This window comes from Rhinoderma darwinii, chromosome 5 (genome assembly GCF_050947455.1).
Source record: "Rhinoderma darwinii isolate aRhiDar2 chromosome 5, aRhiDar2.hap1, whole genome shotgun sequence".
NCBI classification, from domain to species: Eukaryota; Metazoa; Chordata; class Amphibia; order Anura; family Rhinodermatidae; genus Rhinoderma; species Rhinoderma darwinii.
Window position 1 is genome coordinate 552,574 of NC_134691.1, and position 11,665 is coordinate 564,238.

General features: G+C 46.8%; 1 protein-coding gene across 1 annotated transcript in view; it reads right to left on the reverse strand.

The window, feature by feature from the left end:
• ZC3H3 (zinc finger CCCH-type containing 3) overlaps nt 1-9,982 on the reverse strand; it is a 157,061-nt gene extending 147,079 nt beyond the window's left edge. Inside the window, exons 1-3 of the mRNA XM_075827927.1 lie at nt 9,677-9,982; nt 6,716-7,814; nt 2,054-2,256 (exon numbers count right to left, since the gene is read on the reverse strand). Coding sequence (XP_075684042.1) covers nt 2,054-2,256; nt 6,716-7,814; nt 9,677-9,725 — 1,351 coding nt within the window. The 5' untranslated portion in view covers nt 9,726-9,982. The remainder of the gene's footprint in view (nt 1-2,053; nt 2,257-6,715; nt 7,815-9,676) is intronic.
• Between the last annotated feature and the right edge of the window lie 1,683 nt (nt 9,983-11,665).

Genomic DNA, 11,665 nt, shown 5'->3' on the forward strand with positions numbered 1-11,665 from the left:
TACTGTCCCCCAGTAATTATGAATGGGGAAGAGGGGGGAGGTCCCCCAGTATAAGTTATTATGTATGAATATTAGAAGTCACCGCAGAGTTATGTCACCTGCATAAAACCCAATATATAGACCGTGAATATTCTGCTCATTTACAGCAGGGGGCGACATTTTTCCCTGCCTGCTGTTCATGACCTGACCACTTGGTGGTGCTGTCATACCACACAGATAACAATAGACATATATTCCTATAACCCAATAAGCGACAAATGATGCTCCGGCGATTTCCGGCGTCTTGCGGTACAAGGTCAGCTCTAGCACGAAATGAAGGTGGCACGTCAGCACGCAATCACACGGGGGCAAACATGCCACAGGACACATGCAGGGTCTCCACAACGGGACATCATAGCCCAGCGGACAGCAGAAGGAGAGCAAAATGTGACGGTGTCACTGGGGGGAGGGGCCTGAGCAGCCGACCGGTCAGTCAGTCAGTACGGATTACATTCGTTGTTATCCTTCTCCCCCATTGGCCCAAGTTATTCTGCGCTATTAAAATGGTTTTCCAATGTTCTAGGATAATTATCGTATAATGAAAAGTTCTACAACTTTCTAATACCCTTAATATTTTAATTCCTCCGATTTTATCATATGTGCTTGTTGTCAGTGAATGGAAACATTCTAGTTTACATCCAAGGCCAGAAAACTCCGTCCTTGATTACAGGAAGGAATTGTTCCCAAAGACGAGGAACAGTGGGGTTTGCCTCATGGGGGTTTTGCCTTCCTCTAGAGCGACAGTGCGGAATAATAGACGGAGTTGGAGGGACGGATGGCATTTTTGGCCTTACAAACGTTGATATTAGGATACACTACTGAGAGGGTTGTTACAATGTATCAGTGCAGGTAAGTTATAAGTCTCAGGTCTAGGATAGAAGAGAGAGATGAAGATCCACCCTGAACTACTCCTGCTCTCACAGCTGAGGGTTTGTTACAATTTTATTCAGCATAGACAATCCTTAGGTGCTGATTAACCTGGACTACAGACTGATACATTGTAACACACCAGACAGGAGATATATTTGTGATGCTGATGTGTTAATGTATTAAATCCATCCGTTATTTGCAGCTTTTCATGAAAAATAATATTTACATTTGCTGACAGCAAGCAGAGATCTAGAAAATGGTCTATTAAAAAGTTGCAGAACTTTATTACACTACGATTAAGCTTTATCAACAAGAATTCTTGCTTCCAACAAATAGTCAAATTTGTAAAGATTTCTTCAGCAAACGAAATTGTTGTCCCAAAATGACATTTTCAATCAATCAGATCGGTGGGGGAGCAGCAGCCGGGACCCCCAAATTTTGGTGGAAATAATTACAAGAAAACATTACAAATAAAGCGCAGAGATGCGGCCCATGATGAGTCCCAAATCCTCCGAGCCAGAGGATTACTAAAGGACCGGCACTAGTCCCTGCTCCACAAACCTTCCACCGGGTGTAAGGACTGAGTGTCCCACCAGAAGGAGGGACATGAAGCCACAGATCACTGGGACCCCGCTACCTTCAATCCACGTGACACAAAAAAAAAAAAAATGATACCACGAGCCACGCGGTCCTCCTGGCCAGAATAACGAGGATCAAATACCTAGCGAGAAAGCCAAGAACGGAGGGGAGTGCAGTGTCCACGTGCCGTCCTCAGCAGTGGGCTCATAGCCTCCTGGGGCATTCCTGCACCTCAAGCTGTCAAACCACTCAATCACATCACCACAGGTCGCCTGCAGGGGGCACCGTAACACCCCTGCCTATACCAGAGCCTTATACACCCACACATAGCACTGATCTCCAGCAGGGGAATTCAGAATACACAATAATCAGGACCCCGCAATGTGCAGAAGAAGCCCAAATCATCAACACATGGGGGCTTATTACCCGGATTCAGGCCCCCATGCCCCCCAGCCCCCCCTTATCACAACGTGGCCTATTAGGGGGCGATCCAGAGGCATAAACGTGGGCGCAGAGGATCACGGTCACACAGTATTGCTGGAGCGGTGCCATCATGTTCTCCTACCTTCACGGATGGGGGGGGACTGCTGCTTGCCAGGGGGGGGCAGTCTTCGTAGTCGGTGTTTGGAGATGTGGACGAGACCACGAGGGGAGCTTCTTTTCACTGTAGACGGCGACTTCACGCGGGGAGCGCTCCGCCTGCGCAGCGAGTAATGATTCTTCACGGTCAGAGGAGCCAAAGGATAAGACTTCTTCTCTACAGGAGACCTGGAAGACAAGACGGACACGTGAGGCCCTGCACCCACCCAAACATTATCTCATCTCGATAAGATCAGCAGTAACACGTGTAACCCCCCTGCGCCCCGTCACGACACTCGTCACCTGAGACGTCCCCCAGGAGCCGGATCACAGACCGTTCTGGAGATTATATGAAGATATCGGATCGTGGACAGAAGTGACAGTGTGAACGCTGCACAACCAGAACTTTTATCTCTAGAAGGTGAAGTGCGTCTCAGGCTCCGCAGGGGTCAGACCTTCCTGGGTGGTATTTTACTATGTGTAAGGGGGTCTACATTCATAAACTATATACCAGTCCTTCTCAATGAATTACAAGATCATTCAATTCATCATCCCCTCCATGCCACGCCGCATTGATTACACCTCAGCAGTGCCATAGGCTGATCAACCTCCATGCCGCATTGATGCAGTAATTCATGCAGAGTCGGAGCCCCATATTGCAGTTTACATATAGAAATTATATACATTGTGTAAATACATCACTTATACTGTGCTGATCCTGAGTTACATCCTGTGTTATACTCCAGAGCTGCACTCACTATTCTGCTGGTGAAGTCACTGTGTACATTCATTACATTACTTATCCTGTACTGATCCTGAGTTACAGCCTGTATTATACTCCAGAGCTGCACTCACTATTCTGCAGGTGGAGTCACTGTGTACATATATTACATTACTTATCCTGTACTGATCCTGAGTTATATCCTGTATTATACTCCAGAGCTGCACTCACTATTCTGCTGGTGGAGTCACTGTGTACATACATTACATTACTTATCCTGTACTGATCCTGAGTTATATCCTGTATTATACTCCAGAGCTGCACTCACTATTCTGCTGGTGGAGTCACTGTGTACATTCATTACATTACTTATCCTGTACTGATCCTGAGTTACAGCCTGTATTATACTCCAGAGCTGCACTCACTATTCTGCAGGTGGAGTCACTGTGTACATATATTACATTACTTATCCTGTACTGATCCTGAGTTATATCCTGTATTATACTCCAGAGCTGCACTCACTATTCTGCTGGTGTAGTCACTGTGTACATACATTACATTACTTATCCTGTACTGATCCTGAGTTACATCCTGTATTATACTCCAGAGCTGCACTCGCTATTCTGCTGGTGGAGTCACTGTGTACATACATTACATTACTTATCCTGTACTGATCCTGAGTTACATCCTGTATTATACTCCAGAGCTGCACTCGCTATTCTGCTGGTGGAGTCACTGTGTACATACATTACATTACTTATCCTGTACTGATCCTGAGTTACATCCTGTATTATACTCCAGAGCTGCACTCGCTATTCTGCTGGTGGAGTCACTGTGTACATACATTACATTACTTATCCTGTACTGATCCTGAGTTATATCCTGTATTATACTCCAGAGCTGCACTCACTATTCTGCTGGTGGAGTCACTGTGTACATACATTACATTACTTATCCTGTACTGATCCTGAGTTACATCCTGTATTATACTCCAGAGCTGCACTCACTATTCTGCTGGTGGAGTCACTGTGTACATACATTACTAATCCTGTACTGATCCTGAGTTACATCCTGTATTATACTCCAGAGCTGCACTCACTATTCTGATGGTGGAGTCACTGTGTACATACATTACATTACTTATCCTGAACTGATCCTGAGTTATATCCTGTATTATACTCCAGAGCTGCACTCACTATTCTGCTGGTGGAGTCACTGTGTACATACATTACATTACTTATCATGAACTGATCCTGAGTTACATCCTGTATTATACTCCAGAGCTGTACTCACTATTCTGCTGGTGGAGTCACTGTGTATATACATTACATTACTTATCCTGTACTGATCCTGAGTTACATCCTGTATTATACTCCAGAGCTGCACTCACTATTCTGCTGGTGGAGTCGCTGTGTAAATACATCACTTATACTGTGCTGATCCTGAGTTACATCCTGTATTATACTCCAGAGCTGCACTCACTATTCTGCTGGTGGAGTCACTGTGTACATACATTACATTACTTATCCTGTACTGATCCTGAGTTACATCCTGTATTATACTCCAGAGCTGCACTCACTATTCTGCTGGTGGAGTCACTGTGTACATACATTACATTACTTATCCTGTACTGATCCTGAGTTATATCCTGTATTATACTCCAGAGCTGCACTCACTATTCTGCTGGTGGAGTCACTGTGTACATACATTACATCACTTATCCTGTACTGATACTGAGTTACATCCTGTATTATACTCCAGAGCTGCACTCACTATTCTGCTGGTGGAGTCACTGTGTACATACATTACATTACTTATCCTGTACTGATACTGAGTTACATCCTGTATTATACGGCAGAGCTGCACTCACTATTCTGCTGGTGGAGTCACTGTGTACATACATTACATTACTTATCCTGTACTGATCCTGAGTTACAGCCTGTATTATACTCCAGAGCTGCACTCACTATTCTGCAGGTGGAGTCACTGTGTACATACATTACATTACTTATCCTGTACTGATCCTGAGTTATATCCTGTATTATACTCCAGAGCTGCACTCACTATTCTGCTGGTGGAGTCACTGTGTACATACATTACATTACTTATCCTGTACTGATCCTGAGTTACATCCTGTATTATACTCCAGAGCTGCACTCACTATTCTGCTGGTGGAGTCACTGTGTACATACATTACATTACTTATCCTGTACTGATCCTGAGTTACATCCTGTATTATACTCCAGAGCTGCACTCACTATTCTGCTGGTGGAGTCACTGTGTACATATATTACATTACTTATCCTGTACTGATCCTGAGTTACATCCTGTATTATACGGCAGAGCTGCACTCACTATTCTGCTGGTGGAGTCACTGTGTACATACATTACATTACTTATCCTGTACTGATCCTGAGTTACAGCCTGTATTATACTCCAGAGCTGCACTCACTATTCTGCAGGTGGAGTCACTGTGTACATACATTACATTACTTATCCTGTACTGATCCTGAGTTATATCCTGTATTATACTCCAGAGCTGCACTCACTATTCTGCTGGTGGAGTCACTGTGTACATACATTGTATTACTTATCCTGTACTGATCCTTAGTTATATCCTGTATTATATTCCAGAGCTGCACTCACTATTCTGCTGGTGGAGTCACTGTGTACATACATTACATTACTTATCCTGTACTGATCCTGAGTTACATCCTCCAGAGCTGCACTCACTATTCTGCTGGTGGAGTCACTGTGTATGTACATACATTACTTATCCTGTACTGATCCTGAGTTACATCCTGTATTATACTCCACCAGCAGAATAGTGAGTGCAGCTCTGGAGTATAATACAGGATATAACTCAGGATCAGTACAGGATAAGTAATGTAATGTATGTACACAGTGACTCCACCAGCAGAATAGTGAGTGCAGCTCTGGAGTCACTGTGTACATTACTTATCCTGTACTGATCCTGAGTTATATCCTGTATTATACTCCAGAGCTGCAATCACTATTCTGCTGGTGGAGTCACTGTGTACATACATTACATTACTTATCCTGTACTGATCCTGAGTTATATCCTGTATTATACTCCAGAGCTGCACTCACTATTCTGCTGGTGGAGTCACTGTGTACATACATTACATTACTTATCCTGTACTGATCCTGAGTTACATCCTCCAGAGCTGCACTCACTATTCTGCTGGTGGAGTCACTGTGTACATACATTACTTATTCTGTACTGATCCTGAGTTACATCCTGTATTATACTCCAGAGCTGCACTCACTATTCTGCTGGTGGAATCACTGTGTACATACATTACTTATCCTGTACTGATCCTGAGTTACATCCAGTATTATACTCCAGAGCTGCACTCACTATTCTGCTGGTGGAGTCACTATGTACATACATTACTTATCCTGTACTGATCCTGAGTTACATCCTGTATTATACTCCAGAGCTGTACTCACTATTCTGCTGGTGGAGTCACTGTGTACATACATTACATTACTTATCCTGTACTGATCCGGAGTTATATCCTGTATTATACTCCAGAGCTGCACTCACTATTCTGCTGGTGGAGTCACTGTGTACATACATTACTAATCCTGTACTGATCCTGAGTTACATCCAGTATTATACTCCAGAGCTGCACTCACTATTCTGCTGGTGGAGTCACTATGTACATACATTACTTATCCTGTACTGATCCTGAGTTACATCCTGTATTATACTCCAGAGCTGTACTCACTATTCTGCTGGTGGAGTCACTATGTACATACATTACTTATCCTGTACTGATCCTGAGTTATATCCTGTATTATACTCCAGAGCTGCACTCACTATTCTGCTGGTGGAGTCTGTACATGACAATACTTATGTCGTATATCAGTTGTGCACCCCTCCCCCAGCAGCGGTTGTACCTTGACGTGCTCCTTCTCCTGATGATCTTCGTTTTACTTTTCACCTTGTAGATGGAGTCCCTGAATGAGGCAGCGGCCGCCATCACTACTGGCAGTTTGTTATGTTGGGGTGTCACTGTGCTGGGCCTCTGAACCCCTCTATATAAGGCAGACAATTGGCTCGCAGTGTTTAGACCTTCTCGGGAAGAAACATTCTCGGCTTTCCACTTATAGCGATTCTTCATATCCGCTGCCTTTGTGTTCGCGCCGTTCTTCTTCGCTTTCGCTGCCGCCACCAGGTGCTTCTGTTTCTCGGCGCTCAGTATTTTCCTGCCGCTTGGACTGACTTTCTTACCAGCAGGGGGCGTCTTAGGAGCGTCGGACACCCAGATGTATTTTGTCTTCTGACGTTTGGGAAATTTAATGGCAGTGAAGGTTTCATTTACATTTCTTTGGGTCTGGTTTATAGAACCCGCGTTGGGTTTGGGGGGAGAACATTTCACTTCAGTCTTGGGGAGGGACACGAGGGGTTTCTTGAAGGGGGGCAGAGCGGCTGCCGGTACCGGAGCGGTTTTAGTCAATGGCGTCCATGACACTTTCTGTTGTGGTTTGGCCGCTCCCCTGAGGGTCTCCTTGTGAGCTCCTCGGGTCTGGGCCGGGCCGTGGCTCCCTGAGTCGATGGGTCGGGCCCCCCTTGGTACAGATGTGGAGGGCCCAGCAGTGTTGGCAGAGGGCCTTGGTCGCGTCCGACCACCCTGAGCAGCGCCACTTTGCCATTTGAACGTGGACGCAGCCGCTGGTTTGTCTTTGCTTCCAGATGACTGTGGTTGCCCCGTTTTTCGGGAGATGTCACCGGCTGTAGGAATTTTTGGGGTGTTGTTCTTACAAGCAGCGCCGCGTGCCGACCCCCCGGAGGCCTCCGCTCCCGGTGCAGCGCGGTTGACCAGTGAATACTTCTTCCTCCAGCTGTTCTGATTCGGCAGAGGCGGCCGGTAACCTGCGCCACGGAAATCCACATGTGACGTGTGCTCGGGCTGGGCGGGGGTCGGCCATCTTGGATTTGCTGGTGGTAGCGGCGCTGGCGCGTTGCCGTGGATGATTTTATGGCTGTTGATCAGACCTGCGGAGACAACACAATCCTGTGAACATGAAGTGAAGAACAATCACCGAACCATGAAAACTGGTGTAACTTTCTAATTCACTTTGTCTCTCAATTCCTCACCATTTTCAGGATCGCTGTTTGCTGCCAGTGAATAGAAACATCCTGGGTTACATCTGGAGGCTGTACTGATCTAGTGCTGCTCACACAGGTGATGGGCTTGTTACAATGTATCTCCTGCCCTGGGCTGCAGGTTGACAGCTCTTACCTGCACTGATACATTGTAACACATTCTCAGCTGTGTAAGCAGGACTAGGTAAGTACATGTTATCCGCCTCTGAATGTAAATAATGAGACCACTCTCCTCCCATGACACTTCTCGGTGGCCCCTCACTTTGTATTCCCGCCTCTCTGGCCCCTCTCTCCCCGTATTCCCGCCTCTGTGGCCCCTGTCTCCCTGTATTCCCGCCTCTGTGGCCCCTGTCTCCCTGTATTCCCTCCTCTGTGGCCCCTCTCTCCCTGTATTCCCGCCTCTGTGGCCCCTCTCTCCCTGTATTCCCTCCTCTGTGGCCCCTCTCTCCCTGTATTCCCGCCTCTGTGGCCCCTCTCTCCCTGTATTCCCTCCTCCGTGGCCCCTCTCTCCCTGTATTCCCGCCTCTGTGGCCCCTCTCTCCCTGTATTCCCGCCTCCGTGGCCCCTCTCTCCCTGTATTCCCGCCTCTGTGGCCCCTCTCTCCCTGTATTCCCTCCTCTGTGGCCCCTCTCTCCCTGTATTCCCGCCTCTGTGGCCCCTCTCTCCCTGTATTCCCTCCTCCGTGGCCCCTCTCTCCCTGTATTCCCGCCTCCGTGGCCCCTCTCTCCCTGTATTCCCGCCTCCGTGGCCCCTCTCTCCCTGTATTCCCTCCTCCGTGGCCCCTCTCTCCCTGTATTCCCTCCTCTGTGGCCCATCTCTCCCTGTATTCCCTCCTCTGTGGCCACTCTCTCCCTGTATTCCCTCCTCTGTGGCCCCTGTATTCCCGCCTCTGTGGCCCCTCTCTCCCTGTATTCCCGCCTCTGTGATCCCTCTCTCCCCGCCTCTGTGGCCCCTCTCTCCCTGTATTCCCGCCTCTGTGGCCCCTCTCTCCCTGTATTCCCGCCTCTGGCCCCTCTCTCCCTGTATTCCCGCCTCTGTGGCCCCTCTCTCCCTGTATTCCCGCCTCTGTGGCCCCTCTCTCCCTGTATTCCCGCCTCTGTGGCCCCTCTCACCCTGTATTCCCTCCTCTGTGGCCCCTCTCCCTGTATTCCCGCCTCTGTGGCCCCTCTCTTCCTGTATTCCCTCCTCTGTGGCCCCTCTCACCCTGTATTCCCTCCTCTGTGGCCCCTCTCCCTGTATTCCCTCCTCTGTGGCCACTCTCTCCCTGTATTCCCGCCTCTGTGGCCCCTCTCTCCCTGTATTCCCTCCTCTGTGGCCCCTCTCTCCCTGTATTCCCTCCTCTGTGGCCCCTCTCTCCCTGTATTCCCTCCTCTGTGGCCACTCTCTCCCTGTATTCCCTCCTCTGTGGCCACTCTCTCCCTGTATTCCCGCCTCTGTGGCCCCTCTCTCCCTGTATTCCCTCCTCTGTGGCCCCTCTCTCCCTGTATTCCCTCCTCTGTGGCCCCTCTCTCCCTGTATTCCCTCCTCTGTGGCCACTCTCTCCCTGTATTCCCTCCTCTGTGGCCACTCTCTCCCTGTATTCCCTCCTCTGTGGCCCCTCTCTCCCTGTATTCCCTCCTCTCTGGCCCCTCTCACCCTGTATTCCCTCCTCTCTGGCCCCTCTCACCCTGTATTCCCTCCTCTGTGGCCCCTCTCTCCCTGTATTCCCGCCTCTGTGGCCCCTGTATTCCCTCCTTTGTGGCCCCTCTCACCCTGTAACAGCTGGATTTGCCTCCTCAGAGACTCTTTCTCCTCGTCCATGTCGGAAGACAAGTTGAAAGCCTCTTGACGCACGGTGATGACGTCACTAGACGCGCCCGCTCACCGCAGCTCGGCCGCCCCGTCCCCTGTACTGTACTGCCGTCCTCTCCGCAGCCGCTGACGTCTTTATGAACCGCCGCTGTGTACACGGGGGGAGGCGGTTTTCTCTCTACACCCCGTCACCGTCTCCTCTGCCAGCAGCTAAGATGGCGGCTCCCTTGCTGCCGCATCACTTCTGCGTCCGGCAGTCCTGACAGGAGGGCGGTATCCTAGCAACAGAGCAAGCCGGAAGTGTCAATTGTCGTGAAAGGTCTCTGGATTGTTTTTCTTTTTGCTTCCTCTGCAGTAATAGAAAACAGGTTATAAAAATAATAATAATAAAAATAACAATAAAAATAATAATAATAAAATAAAAATAACAATAAAAATAATAATAAAAATAATAATAAAATAATAACAATAATAACAAAAATATAAATAACAAAATAATACAATTAATAATAATAATGACAAAAATAATAATTACAATTGTATCTGCGCATCGGTACGATTAAGGCAATAGCAAATAGCAAGAAAGAAAGGATCATAAAAATTGAAACGATAAATTACGAAACTTATGAGACTAGTGTCCATGTTGTCATGGTTACAAGAATACTATAGTGACCTCATGGGAAAAAAAAAGTGCAAGCCGCATCCGAAATCATCAGTAGCGTCCTGGTTGCCATGGCAATGAGAGAACTACACTGGCCGATATAGGACAAAACGCTGGGGCAGATTTACTAAGCTGTGTAGTATTTAGACATCGTAAACTTAGACCAGGCAGAAGATGCGCCAAACTTCTCACAGTGGCGCACGCTATATGATAATTTGGCGCATCTTCTTATATATGTCAGATACTTTGCGATTCCTTATACCACCTCTTGGTTGGCTTCGCTTACGCCAGTCTTTTGCTCACAGCGGTGCCTTTAAGACCACACACAGAGTTTTTTTACAAGTTTTTGACGCGGAAACCGCGCCAAAAAACGTGCCAAAAACGTCCGAAAATGCCTCCCATTGATTTCAATGGAAGCGGAGGCGTTTTTTCCCGTGAGCGGAAAAACCGGCCTCGTGGGAAAGAGAAGGGACATGCCCTATCTTCTGCGTTTACGCCTCTGACCTCCCATTGACATCAATGCGAGGCAGAGAAAGCGTATTTCGCTGATTTTATGCCGCGCGCTCGGTCGGAATTTTGAGGCAGATTTTCCTCCTGAAAAAAAGTCAGTGTGAATCCAGCCTAAAAGTAGAATGGAAAGATTTGCACCACTGTTTGGACCTAGTTGGTTTACAAATATTACAAATCGAAAAATTCGGACAAAAGTACGGACGTGTGAAAGGAGTGAAAAACCTATATTATTGATTGCTCAAATATAAATCATAAAAAAACGAATTTATGTATATATATATATATATATATATATATATATATATATATATATATATATATATATATATAGATTTTTTTATTTCTTTATTTATTTTTTATTTTAATAAAATGCTTAAAAATTATCATAAGGAGAGAAGGGTAAATGAAAGCCATTCCATGTTCTGTGCAAACTTTTTATGCTGAGTAGTGTTTGGCATGTCCTAATGCGATGGCATTAGCCAAAAGTACAGTTGGAGGACTCATAGTTGAAGTCGTTCATCTGAGGGCCCTTCAGTTCTCGTTTCTACAACCAACTTTTTGCATTTATTTTCCTGAATATGGAAACATAGCTGAGCCACCAAAGAAAAACAGGTGAGTGGAGCCATTTTTCTACTGCATTGTACATTTTCTTTAACTATTTAATGTCATTTTGGACTTTCACATTTTCCTTACAGTACCTGCTGCTCATTTACATGGTCAGTGCATATGGCTGTAATAAAACAGGTCATTACAGGGACTGTAACTTCTGTTTTGCCTT